The sequence below is a fragment of the Dysidea avara genome, chromosome 10 (assembly GCF_963678975.1).
Source record: "Dysidea avara chromosome 10, odDysAvar1.4, whole genome shotgun sequence".
NCBI classification, from domain to species: domain Eukaryota; kingdom Metazoa; phylum Porifera; class Demospongiae; order Dictyoceratida; family Dysideidae; genus Dysidea; species Dysidea avara.
This window is the reverse complement of record NC_089281.1, coordinates 3,810,420-3,836,897: the sequence shown is the minus strand read 5'-3', so window position 1 is coordinate 3,836,897 and position 26,478 is coordinate 3,810,420. Positions and strand designations below refer to the sequence as shown.

The window sequence follows — 26,478 nt, the reverse complement described above, 5'->3', positions numbered from 1 at the left end:
ATGGTTTCCTTAACATGTGTTGACTACCAGATATGTACAACAATGCAGGTATTTCCTGGCCATAGCCAAAATGATCAACTTGTACATGCTTTTCCTTAATATTGTTGAATGTAAATGGATGCAATTTCTCTTTGTTTGAATATCTTACAACCATTCATACCACTTCTGCATCTGGATACCTCAGCAGAAGTGTTAATATGCAGATAATCTTCATACAGCATTATAAAAACAGTTCTGAATTTAGTGGAACATCTTTACTATCAATTGGTATCCCTATGTATTTAATATTCGTCAACTAAATAAATAACCAGGAGGAGTTCATCAAACTAGATAGACAGATAAATAGATAGACACTCAGACACACAAATAGAAAGACAGATTATAGAAGATAGGTAGATAGACAGTTACAGAGCCTGGGGGAAGATACAACTAGCACAAGAATTCTCTTATCACATGCATATGTAGTTAGTTGTTGCTAGGATGGATGTAGAACCCTAGCAGAGACTATATGTATGGATATGCATCCTTACTTGGCCACTGCATTTCCTTTTAGAACCATATATGTGAAAAATATTAAATTTGGAACAGTACAAACAGTATTAGACCACCTGCTAGTGTGTACATTAATTGTCATGATACTATAAGTAACCTTATCAGAGCCATTGTATGTATGCATGATATGACCACTGACACTATGTTTCTTAAGGCTATACATGACTTTTGATCACATGTTCTTCAGCACAATAATACTAATTTCTCCACTGTATAGCTAGTTAACAGTAAATTCTCTTAATTTGATTTTATATAAGTATTCAGAATTCATCGTTACATCATCTATATATAACATGCACGGATGCCCACAATGTCTATAGCGATAATACACTATAGATTCTTAATAAATGATCACAACTTTCATCAATGCAAAGAAATTAAAGTCACACTGAAATAATGTAAAATTTAATCTACGATCTAGCTATAGCTATATAATTATGGTGTAAATATACATACAACTGACTCGTCCAGTTAATGCTTGAACTATTTATGGTACAAAGTATATGTATAATATGAACATGTACAGTGTGATTAATTTTTGAGATTTTCATATGCATGTACATTAATTATTTGCAACTAGGTAACAGAATATAACAAAATATGTTCATGCATGGTTAGGAGGCAACACAGAGTAGGGTCTCTACCAATGTAATATATGATTCTGAGTATATAGGTCAAAGTTAAGGGATTCTCTAGCTTTGAAAAATGTGGCAATTTGTATATTCCCTATAGGTGAAGATTGTTTTAATCATCACATTCCTCAGTGTGCAATAGTCACATTTCTGTTCTGCCAGTGCAAACATTTTAACATGTCTGATGGAATCCCCCTTGTATATAGAAACCCTATACCGTGTCAGGTACTCTCCTCTCTACGTTTGGTGAAAGGATATCCTAACTTGGGTGAAGAAATACAGCCAAGTGTGCCAGACATGATTAGACCAATTAATACCGTATGGCTTGATTTCTTAAGAACTGCATGCTTGTGTGCCGTGATATGAATCCTCAAAACAATACTGCAATAAATTTTATTGTGTTCGCACTTATTCATCATAGGATTGCAAACTCATTCATCTTGCATACTGATGCTACCAAATGCCAAACCAACACTTTGCATGCTTCTGCATTACATGTACACGCAGCTGTTGTTTCTTGAATATTTCGAGGAACTTTTAAAGCTTGGTAACAATAATTGAAGTGGATGGAGTGCTACCATGTCAGTGATCATGACTTGTGTAGTATAATCACACAGAATCCTACAGTAGGGAGTATTGTATAGTAAGGATCTTGAAGATTTATGCTTTCTCATGGAAAATATTATCATAAAACCAACCGCTCATATTCCTTGACAGTATCAAACACACATTCGAGATATTCTATATTCACTGATTAACTTACTGGCTAAATGATATTTCAGCCAGCTAACAATAATAATGATCACAGTCTTAGAAATTATTATTATTATTAGATGTGCTTTGGTCTTTCATGACCTAGTTACATACGGCAAGAGATACTTACACTCTTTATAACTTTTGTCCTTCTGTGTCCAATTTTTTTTCACTAGTTGTAATGACTTCATGTGTTGACTGCTGTGTATGCAGCACTGTGTAACAGGTAGAAGCAAAATGGGTTAGTTTTTCTCCTTTAACTAATATGGGCGTGCACATTATTCCAATTTGCCATGGTACTATTGTGTCTTTTTGGATAGGGTACTAAAATTAACAAAGAAGTGTAAGATAGGATTAGGAATTTTACATTAATCCCTACTTTAGCCATGTTACATAATAATATAATTATGCATAGTATGTCATCTTGAGCATAGCTTGGATTATTGCAGATAATAGCAATCTCGGGGTGCAGTTACCAAGACATTTTAATGGTTTGAAACACAGATTGTTATAATCATGCATGAATTACATGTGCAGTGTGCGAAATAACGGTCGGTCACCGGACAATTTCCGGTCAATTACACCAGGTGTCAGCCTATAATTGAATTTGTCCGGAAATACTGTCCTTTCAAAGTTTATAGTGTTAGGATTGGGCTAGGAGGGAGGCCAGACATGATGGTATTGACATGTAATTAAGTTATGTGTTGTTGGCTTGTACTGACCACAAAGGCATGCCCAAGTTTACCTCTGAGGTTAACAGTTTACTATGTTGTGCCAGCCTACTGTATCAGTCACATGCACTTCAGTAGTAAAATGTATTTATAATCTGATTGCCATTAGTACTTTCACTTGTGGTATTTATGATATCAGCACAACCAGATTTTAAGGCTAGAATGAACAATGCATCTGTGATAGAGCCACTATATATTCTAAGCCTAAGCTAAGTTTGACCATATACAGGGTAGCTATATCATTCCAAGACAAGCAGAAGGCTTTGACTGAAGTCCTCATAACTCTTTTCCTACAAAGGCCCAATTGATTCCATAGAAGCTCTTTCATGTGGCCAGTAGCTAATCAGCTCTACAGTACATTGGTACAGGCCCCAATGTTTGAAACAAACATACAAGTGGTAGAAACACAGGAAAGGAGAAACAATAGAAGTTAAAATGTCCGGTCAAATTGCTTGATGTCCACTCAAATTTCACAATGCCCTGACAGTACGACAGGACACGTCTGAAAAGTTATTTCGCACACTGCATGTGGTATGTTAATTTGATAGTGAATCAGTTATATTATTTTTGTATGATCCCTGTATATGGGAAATTTATATAGCTAGTGCAGGGCTACCGTATACAGATACAAATTTTGCATGACAATTGAAATGACTTGACGTCAACTGACCCTTAACCAATCAAAATTATTGTTTTGGTTTCTAACTAGTAGCTATACTCAAGGATATAATCTTGTACACCTATAAGTGATATAAACACACGAGGTCTATCTATCACCATGACTACTATGAACTGTGAACTAATAATATAAAATTAAGCATGCTTCACCTACATGTAATAATGTTACAATCTCTGATCTATGTATAGCTATAAGTATTTTTCCCCATTGAAATGAATTTGAAGATCCCTAAAATTTATCATTCCAACAATTTATGCAACTCAAATCTGTTTACACAGCTATATGAGAGAATACTTGACCACTTTAGTTGACTGCTTTATTGAAGTCTCTTGGACGTTTAAGAGGAATATTGAATAAGCTTTCATACAGTATGTAAGTTGCATGCTACTACTATAAATTGTTTGCTGCACTACATGTATACTTGCTCTTTTTGCTTCTAACAAAAATGGAGTGTAGCTTCCTAGGCCTGCTGTAAATTAACTTGGAAATCTAATTTTTAAAGGGGGTGCCCTACCCTAGGAAACCTTCCTCCCTATGCCGCAAGATGAACATGCACACACATGCAAGCACAAAAATACACATGCACACATAATACACTACACACTAGGACTGAAACAGATATATATCCGGATATCCAGATAATAATTTGAAGCCATCACTGAGGATAGTTGCTAGTAATTTAAGCAATTTCATGATGATTTTCTTTGATACAAAGTCTTTACACAGATTATTATACCACAATCCCAATTGCTGTATGAATGCCATGTTTTCTTCTGATCTAAATTATGAGTATAGCAAGTGGATTCATGTCATGTTTTACAGTAAGTGATGATGTTACTATCCGTAGGATATCTGAAAAGATTTAGTAGTTCGGATAGTAAAAATTGCTATCCATTTCAGCTCTACTACACACATTCGCACAAACTACAGACAACACACACTATAACATATGCACAAGTGACGCACATAAGATATGCAGGCATGGTTCTATAGGGGGATTTCACAGGTTTCCAGAAACCAATGGTAAAAATCTTCAATTTAATTTGTTTTACCAGTGTAATCAAGACTTAATATGAATGTATAATGCATATCAAGTTAACGTACACTTCATAAGTGAGCATAACAGAATTAGCTATAGCTAATTACTGTTCCTTCTGGCAGAGAGTTCCATAGTTGAATAGCTGTGGGTAAGAAGGAGTGATAGTAGGTTTTACTTTTAGCAGGAATAGTCATAAAATAATCCCATTATTTTGATGATCTCTTGTCTTAGTAAAGCTTGTATGGAGATGATTGGAAGAGTCAGCTGAAACAATATTGTTGATGATTTTGTAGAACATGATAATGGTGGAATTTGTTCTTCTGTGTTCAAGGGATTCCCATTTTAAGTGGACAAGCACGGCATGTTGGTTATGCTAGAATATCTGTTAGTATTTGTTAAAACAAATCTAGCAGCCTTACGTTGTACCATTTCAACTTTCAACGAAGTTTAAATCTAAAACCAAGTTTATTACTAAAATATGGTTTTAGCTTCTGCAACCGCTCGATAAGGCATTAAAATCTTTTGGAATGGCAAGAATATTTAACTCAGACTTGGTATTATATTTGATGCAAATTTAAAGTTCCACTAACATGCTTCTGAAGTAGCTATGAAAACAAACAGGGTATTGGCTTGTATGAAAAGAGGCTTTATCGATTTGAACGAATCTGTACTGTCATGATTGTACAAGTCAATGGATCAACCTATATTAGAATATGGAAATGTAATTTGGGGACCCTGTTATGTATTGGATCAACGTAAACTTGAGGGTGTGCAATGGCATGCTACAAAACTAGTACCATCTTTAAGAGACAGGTCTTACATAGATTGACTGACATCAATGAATTTACCATCACTTTTGTACAGGCACAGATGTGGTGACTTAATATTCCTTTTCAAGCTGTTGAATGGCTACTTTGATCTAGACTTTTTCACTCTATCCCACAACACACAAACTAGAAGTCATGCATATTACTTAAGCCCCCTGCCTATCTGGTCAACTACTTTGTTACTATGACTGGAACAATCTTACTAGTCATATTGTGGAAAATTCTTCATTAAATAATTTATAGATAATTACTTTTAGGCTGTGCCTAGGAGTCATGGCAGTCACGTGAATAAAATAAACCTAGACAAAAAATCTCAATGTTGTTACCTCCCTGTTATTGATTTAGATTTCAATGTTGTTACAATCAAGCAAAAATTACGTACTCACCTTTGGAATCACTTTTTATCAAACTTCAATTCAGATAACAAATGTAGCTACTTGAGCTCTTTCTTGTGTCCTTGCGTCAACTGTAACAAGCACTCAAGAACTCCCTTTCTTTTATAGCAACAACTGATGTAATTTTCAATTGTACTTAGCTAATTAAGTAATTAATTTCAGGGGCAGACCTAGAAACTTTCAGAGGGGTTTCAGGTTCTCTGGAGTTGCAACTTCAGCCTAGCTGTAAGTTGAAGAGCAAAAAAAAAAAGGTCACTACGTAGTTTTGAATGTTCTGAAGGTGATTTCAAAGGCAAAAGTATGAAGTTTTGCAAATAGAAAAGCCATATTATAATACAGTATGTATAACTCTCTGTAATTTTTATCACCAAGACGAATCGTAGGGGTGCGCGCTATTTCAGAGGGGGTTTCTGAAAACCCCAGAAACCCCCCTAAAACTGCCCCTGACTTTATTACTTGTAACTCCTGGTCACTGGTACAGGATACCAGTAGACCATCCAGTGCTGCTCTTGTAGCACTGTAAAGCTTTAAAATAAATAAAAATGGGAAAAAAGTTTGACTATAGTGAGGATTGAACCTGGAACCTCCTGTATTCTAGCCAAGTGCTCTAACTACTGTATTAGTCTCGCATAGCCAGACCGCTTTTTTTTTGGTCTTTTACCCGACCAAATGGAAAAGAAAAAAAAGCAGTCTGGCAATGCGAGACTACCACTGTATCACTGTGCTGCCAGCTATCCTACATCCTTAGTTTGTACCTTATATATGTCATTTATGAAGAAGCCTATATAAATAATACCAGTAAAGAAGAAACCAAACCTGAACCCTGACCCTAACCCTAACTCTAAAATACAAGATGTGTACCCTAAAATCGAATGCTCAGGGCATATTACTAGGCGTGTGCCCTAAAGTCAAATATTCGGGGTATATTACTAGGCGTGTGCCCTGAAGTCGAATACCTGTGGCATACTAGACATGTGCCCTATAAAGTTGAATACTTGGGGCATACTAAACGCATGCCAACCCTAGCTCACCTCAAACTCAACAAAACTTATCTTCATACAACTACAGTGGAACCTCCCTTATCCAGACCTCTATTTTCCGGGCACCTCCATTTTCCAGACAGCCCAAATTGGTCTTGTGGCTTGTAGTTTATTGACCACAATGAAGTTTGGTTTAGATGAAAGCACAACGAGGGAGCCTAAAAGTTGCTGTTTACCTGTTTGGTGGCTTCTTTATTCTACGAATAATAGCTAACTACCACTTGGTTGTTTGGTGATAATGGATTTTTACAGCCCAGGGGAGTGACTATGAATGACTTTCCCCCCTCTACCTACTAAACTGCATAGCACTAACTGATAGCAATAATAACATTACTTGTATTTAAGTTAGTCACTTTAGCATAATAGCATGTTATTCTTAGTTATGGACATTTCTGAGATACGGACAGTAGTAGTAGTATGTACCAGACAGCCCAGATAAGAGAGGTTCCACTGTAGGGTGTGAATTACTGGGTGACTGCACCATGACTTTAGCAGCTAAATATCCAGTCACAGTGCTGTGACTTTAGGTACAGTACTTTTATGACTTCAGATTTATGTTAATGTAATAATTATATTCATAGTTAATTTTTGTTTATTGCATCTAATTTATGTATACACGTATGTATGTATGTATGTATGTATGTATGTATGTATGTATGTATGTATGTATGTATGTATGTATATATGTATGTATGTATGTATGTATGTATGTATGTATGTATGTATGTATGTATGTATGTATGTATGTATGTATGTATGTATGTATGTATGTATGTATGTATGTATGTATGTATGTATGTATGTATGTATGTATGTATGTATGTATGTAATTGAATGGGTGTAAGCAAGGTGTAAGGCTTTTTAGCCTCAACCCAAATCACATCATAATCATAATTATAATCATATGTGAAACCATTTTTTAGGAAGTGTTAACTGCATTTCATGCAGAGCTAAGGCTAGCTATACTGTATGCTAGCTATGTGACATTTTATAATTATAATCTGTTGGTCGCGTAACCATTCAAACACTAAGAGATCAGTGTGTGAGGAGAAACTATATCATTGCACGTCCACACAATACATGTGCAAAGATTTTGCTGCACGTGGACCGTACCCGCTTGCGTGGGCGTGCATCGAAGTGGAGATTATAAAAGCAGGCCATACTGCGATAAAGACATAATTTATTTTGACGAAAAGCTCTCTCTGTAGTCTCTATCATTACAATGGCTGCTCCTATGGACGATGACACTCCGCGAACTGTGACTGTAACGATGACTACCGGCTCTACGGATGATGACACGCCGCGCACTTTAGAAGCTGGGCAAGGACAGCATCATACTCATATCGCTCAGGAGACTACTCACAACGAGTTGGCCGAGGATCATATATACACTGTAAAATTCACATTTTCTGCGTCCAGATTCGACCAAGTCAAAAGATTGGTAAATGATTACATCGGAAAGATGTTGAATCATCTTGGAATCGTGTTTTTCAAAGCTCAACCGTTCTACCGAAGTCATCATGGCCACCTTGGGGCAGCCAACGATCGCGGAGCTTGCTTAATAGAATTCCATCTATTTAGTATAGAATGCTTGAATCAGGATACTAATAACACAATCCATGAATATGTTTCGAAATACCTGTATCCGGAAGACCCGTATAACAAACTGGAGGATCTGCAACATGATGTGTTTATCCGTCATAAAACACAGCTGAGGAAGCCAGTATATACGTACGTTATACTACATGATTTAACTTAGCTATAACTACTCTACCTATAGTGGGTTTTTAGGGTATAATTGTCACGAATTGTCACCATCCTATTTTGACATATCTGGCGATCTTTTCCCAATTCTTAAGATATTACGCCGTTGTCTAGCTATAGATAGGCATTCCAGCCCGATTTTCAAATTTTGGAAAAATGGACTTTTTATATGCTCAACAGATAGAGTATTGATTGCCGATCTCAGAAATATATAGTTTGTTGGGTTGGAATTAACTACTTTGGCATGCAAAGTGCTTTAAAACTGAAAAAAGGTACATTTTTTCTCCGGGGCTACCCATACATTTTAAAGGGAAAAAAGGCACAATTGAATCAGGAAGCCATGTAGCAATCTGGACTGTCTTGAAACTGCAGTTGCTTCTAGCTGCAAGTTTGTACATATAATGAGAGTAACTTCAGATGTTATCGGATCTCAGCGATCTTTGTATGCTGTGTAATGAGCAAATATGTTTCACCTACTGCACACTTCTCAATACAATGGTGCATACCCACAGGCAAGAGGCTATCTCAAGTAAGTAAAAACACCAAGTTAACAACTTATAAAGGTAAACAACTAAAGTGGAGGTGCCACAAAGATGCAACAATACCTAAGGTGGAGTTGTGGTTTCAATTACAGCATTGTTATGCTGACTTTGAAGTGGTTTGTATTTTTGAGGCTTACACAGCCATCAGAAAACTGCTCTGGAGCTGAAAATCGCTAACCCGAGCAAAGTAACTACGTACTTTAAAGTAAGCAACAGTGACTACCTTCCACCCGACACTACGTTTTTTAAAGTTTTAAAGTATTCTACATACATTACAAGGCTTGAAAAGATTACAAAACAACACAAAACTTACTTATATGAAACGCGCATGACAAAACTAAGATTTTCATGATCATCGTGTGGACAAACCCCATAGCGATTTTCATCCTCATTGGAGCTCGGACTACGGAGCAATCCCAAGTTAAACGCGAGTTGTTGTTTTGTGCCAGGGTTCTATTGGGGAATATACGGAGAATTTTTTTATTAAAAAATCTCGGATACTGGAATGCCTACTATAGATAATAGCTATAGGTCAAGACTTTTTTTCAAGACTTTTGCACGTTTACAGCAATTGGTTCGGCGTTATCCTAAGTTTCCATATACACGATAGCTATTACGCTGTGGCAAATGTTTTAAGACACTACGTGGCCGTTGGTCACGTGATCACAAATATCTTGGTGACATGCGAAATAGTACAGTACTGAGCGTCAAGACCTACAGAGGTTTTGAGGTTGCTTGATACTATTGGCACGATCGTATTACGCATGTGCAACAAAAAACAAACAAACAATGAACAACAACAAATATACTGCGGTTTTCCAAGTTCTTGCAATGCAAAGCGTCATGCGCTATACAAGCATGCACGTGCGCAGTTGTTCAACAGTGGATTTTCAGTGACAACTACTGACTCACAGGGCTTCAAGGATGCCTACGCATACAACTCGACAGCCACAGAATATTACAGGAGTATTTAAAGAACTGCGCATACTGACACATCATTAGCGCATGACGCTTTGCATTGCAAGAACTTGGAAAACCGCAGTACCGTGGTTTTCCAGTTTGTTGTCATAAACGGAAATAAGATCTGCGCATGTGCAGTAAAAATTCAAATCTTTTCGTGAATATTTAGCGGATAAAAGTACTAGTAAACCAACACAATCAGTTGATTAAAGATAGTGAACCATTCACCTTTTGATTATAAGCGTCTGCTACGATGTTTAGAACATATTTACATCACGTGCAACGTTGCTGATGAGCATGCGCGGAGTTTATTTTGACAACGAACAGGAAAATTACGGTAGCCAATGAAATTTACTCTTCGTGAAATTCAAATATGTTGCTTAACTTTCATTTATTTATTTTTTTTTTGAAGGGAAGACTGCTCAGTATAAAAATACTGCTTTTCAGCAGTGCCCTGACAAACACACAGTTATTAGATACACACAATTATGTACATAGAAGTGACTTATATAAAAATTTAAATCTACCAGTTTCCTTGCATTGGCTAGTTACTGCACATGCGCGACGTAGTTGTGTATCAAGCAACTTCAAAACCTCTGTATGCAGAAGAACATTTTTCAGATTCACTGTACTCTATAGACCCCGTGCGCACTAAAGCGCATTCTGGAGTAAAGTTGCTTTGGCTTCAGAACTGACGATGATTTTCGGGGAGATTTCTAAGGGAAATGCGGGCAAAGCCATCGAGCGTTCTATTGCAAAATTGCTGGTAACTCGTGATGCAACAAGTCGAGGGGTCCGAAACTCCCTTGAAATCTCGTACAGTCCTTCGAAATCTTGTTGAAATCTCAACTCATTTTGAAATCTGAAATCTTGAAACTTTGCTGTAAAATTCCGTATAGTCGCCGTATATGTACGATCATAAGCGCTACACCATACCGCAGGCGGGGAAAGTTACGCGTGGGAAAAGTTCCGTGAATTTCGCGATTGCAGTAGCTATCGCGAAACTTTTTACGCCGGTTAGCTTCTACATGCTTGTATTTGTACAGTAATAAATTAGTATGCAAAATCAGCATCGCGAAACTTTTCCCACGCGTAACTATCCCCGCCTACGGTAGCTCATTCTAGACTTCTCTACAAATTAAATTACTTTGGTATAAGAGGAATTGTCTTACAGTGGCTAGAGTCCTTCCTTCATGGTCGTACCCAACAGGTTGTAGTAGAAGGCTCTAGATCTTCTACATGTCAAGTTACATCTGGTGTTCCACAAGGTTCCGTACTTGGTCCTGTGTTGTTCCTAATTTACATCAACGATATTGTAACAAACATCAAGAGTGAAATTAGATTATTTGCTGACGACATTCTACTCTTTAAAACTATAGCTACGCCCAACGATCACAGAATACTGCAAAATGACTTAGATTCCTTAACACAATGGGCTAGCAACTGGCTGATGGAATTTAACATTCCCAAATGCAATATTTTACAATTTACAACCCACCACAGTAAAAGCACTTTTACATATAAAATGTCTAATATTCCATTGAATATTGTATCAGAGCACACCTATCTTGGTATCCGCCTCCATCATACACTATCATGGGAACCTCATGTTAACTATATTTGTGGAAAGGCAACCGTCTTCTTGGATTTCTGAAAAGGAATTTATATAATGCCCCAATACAAATCAAAGAACAGTTATACAAACAATTATTGTTACCTTCTATTGAATACTGTTCAGCCATCTGGGATCCTTACCACCAAACAACAGTTAGCAAATTAGAAATGATCCAACACCGAGCTGCAAGATTTGTTCTTAATAAACCATGGCAAACAGTATTACAGATATGCTTAATTACCTTCAATGGCCAAGTTTAAAAAGTAGGAGAAGGAATGCTAGACTTATATTATTATTCAAGATTGTAAGAAACTTATACTGGTGCTACCAAATCATTGTTTACCCCAGCCAACCCCTGTATCATATACTCGTGCCAATAATCCCCTCAAATTTGCACAGCTGCAATCCAGAATTGATTTATATAAGTATTCTTTTCTGCCAAGAACAATTATTGATTGGAATAACAACATTGACACAATTAACTTTGAAACTTTTAAGAACATTATAGATAAGCTAAACAATTTGTGATTTGTAATGCACATTAGCGTGTTGCCCCTGGTGGGCTTTGCTAATTATTAAAAAAAGTAAACGGTAAAGGATCCCAACTTTTGTATGGCTTATAGGTAGAGACGAAAACTTTCGTATAAACATTTTCCGTACTTCTCCGGATACTAATAATCACGTGATCAATATATGCCGCATTTTACAATTTTGCTTTACCGGCTGTGAAATCTTGCTAAAAAATCTTTTAAATCTTGAAGATTTGAAATTTCGTACAGAATTCTTTCCATTTCGGACCCCTCGCAACAAGTATGTTATGTAGTTTTACCCAGTAACTTTTAGCTACTGAACCGAAAGTTTTTTTTTCGCGGATAACACAATATAATTATAAATGACAGTCATCCGTCTACACGAGTATCAAGCAACTAGTTGTATGTTAGGGTTGGTATGCCCCCTTTAGTGCACGCGTCTACTGAGTAGTTGCCCCGAGCATTCGACTTTAGGGGACACGTCTATAGTTACCCCGAGCATTCGACTTTAGCAGTTTAGGCCACTCCAATCCAGAGCCGCCCACAGGGGGGGGGCAACTGGGGCATTTTGCCCCGGGCCTCAGCCTGAAAGGGGCCCCAGGAGGCCCCATGAAGGGCCCCCCGAATACCTGCTTAAAAGATCGATATACTCTAATAGAGAAGTCAGATCTAAATACTCTAATAGAGCAGTCAGATCTAAATACTCTAATAGAGCAGTCACAGTATTCTTCAGAGGAGCAGTGTAGCAGGAGATATGGTTGGTGATGGGTAGTTATTGTCATTGCCAGCAGGTTGTGACCTTTTTTTTTTTTTTTTTTTTTTTTTTTTGGTCTTCAACTTACAACTTGGGTGAAGGGCCCCACTTTAACTCTTTGCCCTGGGCCCCTTAATTTCTCTGGGCGGCCCTGCTCCAATCGGTATACTGATTTCTGATCCTGTTTACTCTGAAAGTGGCATGCGGGCAGGCGAATTTCGTCATTATGTCTGTTAAAACCACCATGTTAAAACCCTGGATACAGCTACATGACTATATTGCATGCACTAGCAGTATTGGGAGTAACGCGTTACATAAGTAACGCGTTATGTAATATTATTACTTTTGTGGTAACTAAGTAATATAACGAAATACGCTATAAAAACAGGTAATATAACTCAAGTTACTTTACTTACTAATGTAACGCGTTACCTATGTAATATAGTTACTGTAACTAGTCTAATATTATGTGATATTATTACTACAAGTAACTAATCTCTTTTGTAATCCACTGTGTAACGCCTAGCCACAACGAAGTAATGAAGTCTACTGAATGAAGCTTATTCACCAGCTTCTTACGTATAACCAGATTTGCACATTGTCCAACAACGCAATCATGTCACGTGATAAGGTGGTAGTTTCACACGTGACAGCTTAAGGCACCGTTTCTGAGGTGCAAGTGACATTTGCTGTACTGTAAAATGATAGCCAGTCTTCTTAGCATCAAAGTACATGTGCACAAGATTGATAACTGCAATAATGAAATTAGAGGCAGGAGTTATAAGGGATGCAGGTGGGGATGAGAAACAATTAATCAAGTTTGCCTGGCCTTAATCTACTAGCCAGACTTCATAGTTTTGCCTTCGAAATCACTGAAAATGCCATTACATTGTATAGGTGTGTTACACACCTCTAAAAATAATTATAGTTTTAATGAGTACAAGTGCTATTTTTTCTTCAAAACTTTCTACGAAGGCCTGGATTGGTAAGATTTAACTGTGAAACAATGTGTTGTGGAGCGATTTCTGATTCATTGCTAGCTAGTTTACGTCATAGATCTAGCTGTGTAACTATAGGCCACTGAGCTATAAAGTTAACTTTTACCCCAGCTGAACATAGTTATTGAAAACTTCCTGAACCTGAAAGCCCCTCTGAAAATTTCTAGATCCACCACTGGCATGCTGTTTTGCCATCTGTAAATGCTAAATGCATGCAACTATTTAGTGGCCTTCTACAGAGGTGACCTTTATTCATAGGGTCTTACAAATAAGGTTGCACTGTGGTTATAACATAAAACAGAAGTTCAAAATGTTTTTTGCAAAGCTAAGTTATAAGCATTTGTTCAGTTGTGCCATTTGTGGGATTTTTTGAATGGAAAGATGGGAAAACTTTACCTTTTAAAAAGGACAAAATTTCTTGTAACTCCACCATCCTATGACGGATTTTTAAAAACTAAGTGTTTGTGAGATCCTCAGGAAGTACTACACAAGGCTATGCTAATTCCATTAATTTGAAGTTTCCATTAATTTTAATATTCTCCCGGAATTGCTAATAATGGAAATTGCCACCTGCCTGCACTGGAAAAGCTTGTTTGGCCAGGATGGGGAATAGGAAATCAGCCTATGGGGTTTGTCCACATGCTGATCATAATGGAAATCTTAGTTTTCTTGTACGCATTACATCTAAGTAAGTTTTGTGTTGATTTGTGATCTTTTAAAGCCTTGTGATGGTGCTTACTTTAAAGTGTGCAGATACTTTGCTCGGGTTAGCAATTTTCAGCTACACAACAATTTTCAGATGGTTGTGTTACCAACTCAAAAAAGTATAAGCCACTTGAAAGTATGCCATAATTGAAACCACAACTCCACCATAGGTATTGTTGTATCATTGTAACACCTCCACTTTAGTTGTTTACCTTTATAAGTTGTTAACTTAATCTTTTTACTTACTTGAGATAGCCACTTGCCTATGCCATTATTGCATTGACAGGTGTGCACAGGTGAAACATAATTGCTCACAACAAAGCATACAAAGATCACTGAGATTCAATAAACCCTGAAGTTACTCTCATTACATGTACAAACTTGCAGCTATAAGTAACTGGACAGTCCAGATTGCTAGATGGCTTCCTAATTTAATTGTGCCATTTTGCCTTTAATATGTATGAGAAACCCTTGAGAAAATGTACCTTTACCAGTTTTAAAGTACTGTGCATGCCAAAGTAGCCAATTCCAAGCAAACAAACTTTATATTTCTAGGATCGGAAATCAATACGCTATCTATACTGAGCATATAAAATCAAAAATTGGGCTTGAATGCCTAGTCAAGGTTTATGCTGATGAACATTTTCAGGGAGTTAGGTCTACTGCACTATATAACTAAATCACAACAATTGCAGATGATGATCTCTAGCTAACAAACTTTGTTTACCTGTAAGAAAACATGCAGTGAAACTTTGATAAATACATAAGCCATTGAGTAATCACAAGAGAAAAAATATTCATAAACAGCTGTCAATTGCAAAAGAGAGGAAACTTTATCCTGATCGCAGGTATATCTGTATACTAGTCAAGTATACATGGAATTATAGCTAATAATTACACACGGTATGTACAGTGATTACTCGACTATATAGTTATGTTTATTGTAGGCCACTTATTGTTGATCATATGTTTCAGATCAGAAAGTTTACCTGAGCCAATGTAGGTGGGTGATGATCATTACAATTTACATGCACCTGACTGTTTTATTAGAGTTAGCCGAATGCTCTATTAGAGTATCATATTTTATCTTAACTTATAAAGAAGTGAAAAATGTTAATTAATGAAAATCTGACATTGGGATAGGCCTTCGGCCCATCTAGCCTTCCTTTCTCTATACCTAGCTAGTATGTAAGCAAATTTGTTCATAACTTCAATGCAATCATTAAACATTGAGATGATGATATAATGGTGAAACTCATAATAATGACTAAATTTAGGTGGTGAGCAATGCGGGCGGGGAATCTGAAACATAAAATTAAGAATAAGTGGCCTTATACTTGCAGGACAATAGATGACAGGGGACCATAGGGGGCAGCAGGAGAACTGAAAGTGTTGTATCCATAGAAACATCTGAAAGTTGATTACTACAAATAGTCATCATAGCTTTCCAGTCATTGTCAAATCCATCTTCATTAGAGTTGCTGTGACCAGTCAATAATTATTGGAACTCTAAAATTAGCTGTATCCACTTAAACCCATTGTGAGAGGATGGAAACCAATAATAGGATATCATTAATAATATTTAATGGATTTCTCAGAGAGCCTTCATCTTAGGCCTAAGTGACTGTGAACAGTGTAGAAATCAACCCAGCTGCATGGTTGACTTACTGTATAATTGACAGAAAGTCAGTTAGAGAAACTAAATATTAAAAAAATACCATAAAAACTTCTTGAAAATATTTGGGGTTGCCACATTTGGGTTTGATTAGCTATGACAATTAATTAGCTACTGTCAAGCTGTCATGAAGGGAGCTTTTTGGGTGATTTTTTGGGAAGGGAATACAATCCCTACTCTACAGACGATACAGTAAATTCAATGCTGTGGCCTGTATGACATTTTATAACTCATTAATTATTTTTTAATTGATTAATTATGTTGCTATGCACTGCTATCAGAGTAACTAAAAAAAACTAAATTACAAACTTTGCACAGAACAGCCGGCGGGATAAAAGAAGTTTCTGAAAATTAAGAATAGTAAGGCATCTGAGGACATGCTTCCAGAATTAAAATTTTGAAATTTCAGTATTAATTTTGGGCTATTTTAAACTACCACAATTCACTTACAAAACTTTTCATGTAAAAATATTTTCGTATGATTTGTGTGAATGACTGCTCTATTAGAGTATTTTGATCCTTTGCAAAATTTTCATTAAAGAAGTATTTTGCATACAAATTTAAAAAAAAGGAAATTATGGTATGAAATAAGTAAACTAACTTGCAGAGCAAATGTGAGTAAGCTGTAGCTTTAATTGCTCTATTTAGACACTGCTCTATTATAAAAATGTAGATAGAAAAAATGCTATTTAAAATTAATAAGTAAACTAGGGCAGATACAACATCATGGGGCTTTGTACACATGCACTTTGTCTAGAGCATCTCCACAAAGAAAACGCTATACATACAAGCTGTGAGAACTGAGAAGATGTTTCTGCAGTGGCAGATTTAGGTGGGTTTCTGAAGTTCCCAATTTAAATTTAGCTCAATGGCAGCTTTATTATTGCTGTATTGCTAATAATAAATCCTATAATAGCTACCACTGTACTTCAGTAGCATGCAATTGCATTACATTCATTATAGCTACTAATCCTCAGCATATCCATGGCCATACACACACGCACACACCACACACACACACGCACGCACGCACGCGCACACACACGCACGCACACACACACGCACGCACACACACGCACACACATGCACACACACACACATATGCACACACACACACACATGCACACACACTCTCAAAATTAATACGCTTGACTTTTGTCCTATCTTTAATGTAAATTGGTCTTCTTATTGACTTTCACATGACACAGACAGAGTGACAATTGGAGTCAGTCTAGACCATTTTGTGTATATAGGTGAAGAGAAAAGTGTCTGGCTTGTAGCATAGCATTGTGAAATTACACTGCATAGTATAGCCTTGATTGGTGTTTATAGGTGTAGCAAGACATTTTTAGATAGGGGGGTTCTAGTTTGGTGTTGAAAAGCAAAAAAAAAAAAAAAAGTCAACACCTCCTAAGCCATAATGGCTGCCCTCCATTAACTAATATATGTGACTGGATTTTGGAAAAACGATCCAAATCGCACATTAGAAGTTCCGAGATAAACGGTTTTAAAGAATTGAAGCCAGCATAACTCTCCAAGGATAGCAAGCACGCGTATGAAATTTACACAAAAGATGCATCAATCTGTTACCTTTCAAGCCACTTCCAGTACTTGTAGCTGCTTGTACAGTTTCTCGCCAAATAAGATAGAAAATCTGAGCAGTTGGACGAGCGAAGTAGTATCACGAGTGCTCACAAAGGGGTGGAGGTTGGGGGGTGGTGGGGAGGGCAAAAGATAGACCTCAAAATGGAGGCAGACCACGATTGGAGTCCAGACACCAGATTACAGGGCTGTGCTGGCTCCTTAGTGGCTGATATGTAGCAAAATCAGCAGAGAACATGTCTGGCCAACATTATAAGGCTGTCCACCAGTAAACCACTGACTCTTGCCAAGCCAGGTCCTTCACAAGGCCTGAAACCGCCATTTGAGCACTCCACACCACCCAGAAAAGACGTGTGTAAAACCAGCCTCGTGTAGTTTGAGTAGTGCTGAGGGTCAAAACTTGTAGTACGATAGTGTAGCTATCCACTGGTGGTGTTAGTTTGATTTTGCCTGATGTGCAATTTGGATCGGTTCTGTGAAATCTGGTCACATATATTGTATCAATGTTAATATACATTGTATCAATGATAAAACACATAAAAATCCTTATTCACGTACAACTTCATAGTTTGCTACACTGCTTCTCTGCATACTGTGACTGCTTTATTAGAGTAACTGACTACTCTATTAGAGTATCTCAATTTTTTTAAGAAAATCGCAAGGGGGGCTGGCCCCCCGGGTTGTTACACTTATGGTGTTCCACCAAGTCTTCCATCACAGACTTTTGCAATGCAGTTTATGCAAGTTTATGGAACTGCAGTGAGTGGACAATGTAGCCTCTTTACATGTAACAATGTAACAAATTAGCTATTATTAATAATTTTGCACAGTCTAGCTGTCTTACAGTACCTTGCCATGCCCATACATTATCCTTAATGGAATCTGGTTGTGGTTGCACAAGATCGAGGTGCAATCTTTGTTGTATTTATTGTATGTATGTTTCCTCACTAAATAATGATGGTGCTCTCTAGTGAGTAGTAAGAACTGCTTGCATTGGTTTCTTAAAACGTTGAACATGGGAATCTGTGTTCTCACATGCTTATGCACCTTATTCCACAAATATATTGTGAATTCCATGAAAAGGTAACTGTATGTTTCTGTTATCCTGTCTGTTTTTCTTTTGGAGGAATTGGACAATCATCATGCAAACACTCTTGTTATGATGCACAAACTTTGCATGTAAAATATACTTACAGCTCCATGTCCTAGCTCAGTGGCGGATCTAGGAATTTTCAGAGGGGGTTTCAGGTTCAGGAAATTTTCAGCTGGGGTTGTTAACTCAGTCTTATAGCTCAGTGGCCTATAGTTACATAGATCTATAGTGAATCGAAAATCACTCCAAAATATTGTTTCATAGTTGATCCAGGCCTTCGCAGAAAGTTTTGAAGCAAAACAGCACTAAACGATAATTATTTTAGAGGCGCTTAACACGTTTCAACGCCGTAATGTCATTTTTAGTAATTTCAAAGGTAAAGTATGAAGTTTGGCCAGGTCTCAATGTGATACACTATGCATAACTGTTGGCTATTTTATCACTCACACGAATCGTAAATAAATTAGGGGCGCGCGCACTTTTTTAGAGGGGGTTTCAGCTGAACCCATTGCAACCTCCCTGTATCCGCCGCTGTTAAGCTACAATGCCAAATACAGCTCACCACATTAAAACTTTTAAAAGGATAAATCATAATGAAGTCTGGTCACCTGGTCAATTTTGGGGAGTTTGTAACCCAGAAACATGCAATTAACTTTGCAGTAGTTTCACTTGCACTGCAACTAACAAACCAGGGGCGGATCCAGGGGAGGGGGGGGGGGGGCGGGCTTTGGGGACTGAAGCCCCCCCCCCCCCCCCCCCCCCCTTCATTTTTAGGCTTTACTTGATCAATATGCTAAGTATTATAATGAAATTTTGTCTTAGCATAATTATATGATCACTAATAATACAAATACTCATAAAACCACCTTATAAACATCTTTCCAAGGTATTCTCAGTGGAGTTATGCTAAAGTTTATGCAACAAGGACCCGGATCAGCATTGGAGGTGTACAGGATCGAGATACTCTAATAGAGCAGTCAGCTAACTACTCTAATAGAACATTCACTGGAAACATGTAGTTGGTTCTGTTATGGAATTTTTCCAAATCTGCCTGCACCTATACATACAATGAAGTGCATTGGTCTGTTTAAAGGGCTTCATTCATCTACTTGTGTAGTTAATATGTATGGCAATACTTAATTTAGGTACACAATTTCCACTGAAAATGCTCTCAGATTCAATCTGGTATTGTTCAAATTTCAAAATTTTCCACTTTCAACATTCTTATTCTAACATGCACCTATTCAGTGTTGTGCAATTGTGAGAGGGGTGCATCATGTACTTGGTTGTCTGTACCTACCCAAACTTTTCCATTAGCAAAATGTTTCAGAGAGCCATACCTATAATCTAAAGGCAGTATATAAAATATCTACAGGCAGAAAATATTATGAATTTTATGTGGAAATGTCTCCAAATTGCAGTATTTTAGCATTCATTTTTCAAAATTTTCCTGGGGGGGCATGCCCCCAGACCCCCCTAGTTCCAGCATGCTTCGCACATCTCTACCCAAGAGATTAGTACCTTGAGTTAGCCCCCTCTTTTATAAATCCTAGATCCGCCCCTGCAAACATCCATTCCATGCACATTTTGTTTTCTTTAAGCGCTCCCTAACAACCACTAAGATATTGCTGAATATTTTCATATCCACCCAAAGTTTCTATATATAGTAACTAATAATATTTTCATACATTTTCTGATGTTGTTTATAAACTATTGTGATTCACATGACCTGTAAATGTGACTGGATTTGACAAAACCAGGCTTCCACACACATCCAATTCTTCGACTTTAATTGCTAGTAACTTGACAACGCAGTATGCTATTGCCCTACAATTTTCACACAATGCTTTCATTGCTTTATGTAATAACAAGTCCAAATTTGAAACTGATAGCTCACTTTTATACTGAATTATGGTCCTTCAAAGTCGTAAATTTGGATGTGTGTGGAAGCGTGGTTTTGTCAAATCCGGTCACAAATGTACATCTGTTTTGCATTCTTCTTGAAGGATCTCTATACCTACTATACAAAAGACACATTCAAGGTTCTCCCTGACCATGGCAATGTATACTTTGTATAAAATAGCCTGCCTTAATGATTTTATCATCTGTTACTCAACTTTATAGCAAGCAACATGCAATATTGGATCACCAATATTTTGTAGTGATGGCCATGCATCATATCTACATGGCACCTCAATGTATGGGTTTCAACTACCCCAATAGGAGACTATTTATAAATTGTAAAATTTGCTATGCTATATCCATGCAGTGTAATAATACAATGTATAATTTTTATAAAGGAAAAACTCAAAGGATTTTCCAGATAGTCCAAGAGGTCTGTGTCAGTTACCCTGGAGCCTTTGCAAGAAAGTGAGTAACTATAAACCATATAATGTAGCCTATAATGCATCTATTATTGTATTGTGCTGGTATTAATACTCCAAATATTGCATGCAATGTCTGTACTTTTTAAGCTGTGCAATGCATTATAGCTTGGTAATTTTGCAAAACATACATCCTCCCACAGAGTACAAAATTTCATTGGTACCAATGTGTGAACAATAGTTAGCTGAGACAAAATTTCCTACAGAGTAGATTTGCAAAAAACTTTTTAGAGGAATGAAAATGAAAAATGTGGTGAAAATGGCCTAATTAAATTCTAATAATGCACTCAAACAACCAATGTAAGGATTTTAGTTAACTTTTGAAAGGGCAATAATTGTCTCGTACTTGCACATCTTATCCAGGCGTATATAGCAAAAACACACAAAAAAAGCATTATTCACGGTTTATGGCTTGGTGTACTATATAGTACTAATAACCTGAATAACCTATGTGTATGACTAATAATTAACTCTCAAGTTTATTTGTATTTTAAGCAGGAAAAAGACTAAACAAAATTCAGAACTATACATTATTGTCAAGGACACCGTATGTGATTACCTTACAAGCATACCACATTGCATTGTGTATATTATCCTTTGTATGTGTAATAGTGCATTGACTGGTGGTTGATTCTTCCTCGAGTACAATGGGATCTGTTTGGTTTGCTTTACCAACTGTACTCATTTGACATCACTCACCAAGGATTTTTGTAAGTGCTTATATTATGGTGCTCACAGCATTATGTTGGTGCATCTGTGAAGCTTATAATTATTGTAAATTTTAAAGTACACATATCTAGTTTACAAATACAATGATGACTATGCAGAATTTCATAGATGTACCAACATAAATCCTAGCTTTTAACTATCAAGACTGAATGGGTGTAACCTAACTGGCATTTGTATACAAGAACAAACATAATATTATGTAGTGGTGCAGCCAGTCTTTTTTACATAGTAAATTAATGTTGTTGCATGATGGAACTTGCTTTTATATACATTGTTTTATCATCTAGTCCAAAGTTCATACATTTCTTTACCATTCCACTCAATGTTGCACTCTCAATGATGTTTTTGGCACAATTTGAATTGGGTGCATTGGATGAAAGGAGTGTATATGCATCAGAATTTGTATTTGATATCAATGGAAGCTTTATCCTGATGCTACTCCTTGTGGTACTGTACTCTGCTATTGGATTGGTACGCAAATGTCCAACCTGGGGATTTGCTACTTCATTTGTAATATTTCTGCTGTGGGGAGCTGTAAGTTATATTATGCTGTGTAAATGTACATTTATGTAAATAGGCACAAATTTCTATATTTAAGTAATGAATTGTTGAACAGATTTGTGAGCGGTTTGCCTGGTGAGGGCCTATATAACTAACCAGAGGGTTGGGATGTATCATACATAGGGTATACATTGGCTGTAACTATAATATGCTGCAAGGAATTTGTCATGCAGCTTTTAACAAATACATACTTTTGATCTGTAATCTACTACATTCACAACATGCTGATGGAAGTTGTCACTTAATTAGTGTAAAGGGTGATACATGGCAAACTAATATTATTACACTAATGGGAATGCAGCCCTATTATATACACGATCGAGTTATGCACAATTGTAATTCATATAGGAAATCACACACATTTGAGTGCAATTATGGAATAATTGTACGAGTAACAGTCAAAATTGCATGAGGCAAAGCCGAGTGCAATTTTGGCTGTTATGAGTACAATTATTCCATAATTGCACTCAAATGTGTGTGATTGCTTACTAATCACATAGTGACCACCCTTCATGATTTGTAGTACACATCTATCCAGTTCTATGTGGCCATTAACTTCTACCAGGTGATTGCATCATTTTTCTTATCACATCATTTGTTGTTACACTTAAAAGGCTTCACATGTCAGAAATTTTGACTGACTACTCAAAATGTTGTGCTTAAAAGGCTTCTATTGTCAGCTTATTTGATTGGCTATTCATCATATCACTTTCGTGTTGCACTTAAAAGGCTTCTGTGTTTCTGCTATTTTATTGGCTACTTTACAGTGCAATTACAGAACAAGCCATGCGATTTGGGATTAATTGCACTCCTACTATTAAGACTAATGTATGGCAAACTAAATCACTATGTGATTTAATATGTATATCTATGTATATACACCACATACGCAAATTTTTACATATTTTATATTATATAATGTCTTATGTATGGTATTACATATAGTAATATTTTGTACCATACAAATTAAGTTCTATATACATTATAGGGTAATTGCATGTACACAAAATTCCGTTATGAAACATTGTACTGCTATGAAGGAAATGATTCTGATGTGCATACTAGTCCAAAGTGGTACAACCCGGTTCTTCATCCATACAATCCAATAATGTGGTCATACGTTGTGTCCTTAATACAAGCATCATCTCACATGTTTGTACCTCAACTACCACCTTTTATCACTGGAGTTACTCATTGGGAATCTGTTTTTGTGTTTTTGTTCAGGTATGTAAAATACATAGAGATCAACAGTTTTAAATAACCTCTGTTCTGATGAGCACCATCTCTGCATGAATTTTGCTCTTACAATTTGATGTAAAAATCCTTTAGCTCTTTACAAATTGTTTGCACAAGCTGCTTAAAATGCAATAGTTATGATTATTATTATGTACAAATGCTTTGGATGTATATGACTGGCACTATACTTTACAGGAGGAAAAGTACAAAAGCATGTTGTTGGAGAGTATTAGCTCTTGGCATGTTTCCAATCACATCTGTGGCAGTGGCTTGGTTTTCATGGCCTCACCTCATTGGTACTGAAGTATTCTACATTATGGCTGGAATTGGATACAAACACAGCTATTTTAAAAAATATATGCTCATTACACAAAAGGCTGAGTTAAGTGGAGATCCTAATGTGTCCCGTTTTCCAGATTCATTTCATGATTTGACAGAGGTAATAGTTAATGTTCTATTCTATCTCCTTCTTTTACAATCACATTTTGCAGGCATGTGAAATTGAAAACCACAAACATCATAGCATAGTAAAACTTAAAAAGCATGGACTACTTGAAGAAGATAAAAAGCATACTCCTCAAGATGTTTTCAAAGAACTAGCTTCTCTTCACATTTACCAACGATATTTCCATAGTCACCAGGCTGCTTGTGATACTTTAGACGATGACAGTGCTAACGCACACTTCCTGCATTACAAGTAAGTATCACTCACACATTAACTTTTCAATGTATTTATCTTGAAATACAGGGCACTGTCTTCAACCACCTGAAACTACAGAAGGCTATTTATTTTTGTCATTTGGACTATTTATTTTTGCCATTTGTTAGTAATGTGGTCATTTGATTTCTTTATAGGCCTTTTTAGGAACTGGCCATGTTATACTGTATTTACAGCTGTATATATATGCACCATTGTATGCATTTGTGACAGTGGCTTTAACAAGCCTATAATGCTATATACATACATAACAGGATACTGAATCATAAGATAGATACTATATGATGCAACTGGACCTTGAGTCACTATGCAAATTGACCATAGTAAGCAAAGTTAGCACTAATACAACATTAAAATACTACTGTAAATTTTGACATGAAGCATGCATTAAACTGGTTCAAGTGTTGCTGTGAAAACAGAATTTCTTTTTGTCAGTAAGCATTCCAGGTATGCCTACACAATTATGGTTCTGTGAAAACATAGGGATGGTTTTTATAGATGGCTACAATTGTTTGGACAGATTGATAATGCAGTCAATACATTCCATGCATATGAGGTGTTCTGTGTGATTTGAGGTTAATGGCAAGCATCCCCCTTATAGTATTCATATCCATTTTGTGGCAAAAGTATGTAGAATGGCATAGATATTATGCCTTGCACATTGGATGGGGCATGAACAGTTTCATCCATTATACAAGCATATGCATAAAGTTCTTTTAGATCATGAGTGAAGATTCACCCTGGCTGTTGTAGAGGAATCTACATGCACCAATCAATGTTACTGATTTTCAAATAAATTACTACTGTAAACTTGATGCTGCTGACTACAGTTACATGAGGACACCCCCTGTCATTACACCATCCCTCCAATCAGAACTGAGACTTGGCCAACTCCTACCCTCCACTACTAAACTGTGTAATGAGCTACCTGAGCCACTAGTGATGATAGACAACCTAACTAGTTTTAAGGATCAACTAGCACAGCATGTTTTGTCAGAACTAGCACTTAATTGTATTTGTGTGTTTATACTCCCTGCGAGGTTTAATAATAATAATAATTATTACTATTATAACTACTGTATATGACTCAGTGTAAAAGTATATTTGACTTTTGTACACTGCATGCTGGTTTTGAAAATCAACTACAGTATATAGTCACATCTAGAATGCTTATACATGTATATATACACTGCATATTACTCATTGACAAGTGAGGTACTGTATGATCATTATTATATTCATGGATGAGGCTTACTAGACACCTTGAATTACGGTATATAAGGTCTAAGGAGGCTATGAAGCACACAGAAGTAAAATAAAAATTATCAGAGGCAATATGTAAGGATACTAGTGTAGCTACAACAAGAACTTTCTACACCAAACAATAACACCACAATACGTAAACGTGTATACCAGGACAAACATAACAATAATGAAAGGTTTAGAATTTTATGGCTAGCTGGAAGTCTAGCTGGAACTCTCTACAATCTGATAGTATAAATTTTGCATACCCCTTATATACAAACAATCTATTATGATATGTATAGATTGCATACTATACATTAAGATGATGCAGTCTTTCATAAAACCTTGACATTCCCTAGCTTTATTCAGGGTGGTAGCTATGTACTGTTATTATATTCATTTCAAGTTTTAATGCAATCACACCATTCCTTCATGTATGTTGTACAGACATGTAATTCACTCACATTTATACTATTATATACACAATCCTAGCCTCTGCATGCATCGCCAAAACCTTAAAGTGACATACCCTATCTATATAGGCCTACCACTGCTCAGATTCCTTAACATCAAATATTTATGTGTGCCCTTTTAATCTATTTGTGTGGTGCTCTTTTTGATTTCTACATAGGTAATAGGTTGTCTGCAGAAATTGAAGGATACTAATAGCATCTAGCCTTTCATGAATACCAAGGCTTTCAGCAGCTGTCACCACAGTT

General features: G+C 36.6%; 1 protein-coding gene across 1 annotated transcript; it reads left to right on the top strand.

The window, feature by feature from the left end:
- The first annotated feature begins 7,843 nt into the window (after window positions 1–7,843).
- Window positions 7,844–24,770, top strand: LOC136269326 (uncharacterized). Its single transcript, XM_066064876.1, has 8 exons — window positions 7,844–8,379; window positions 21,187–21,256; window positions 21,883–21,980; window positions 22,287–22,533; window positions 23,549–23,784; window positions 23,992–24,235; window positions 24,288–24,493; window positions 24,545–24,770. The coding sequence occupies exons 1-8, from the start codon at window positions 7,871–7,873 to the stop codon at window positions 24,564–24,566; spliced, it is 1,632 nt and encodes a 543-aa protein (XP_065920948.1). The 5' UTR covers window positions 7,844–7,870; the 3' UTR covers window positions 24,567–24,770.
- Window positions 24,771–26,478: the final 1,708 nt, after the last annotated feature.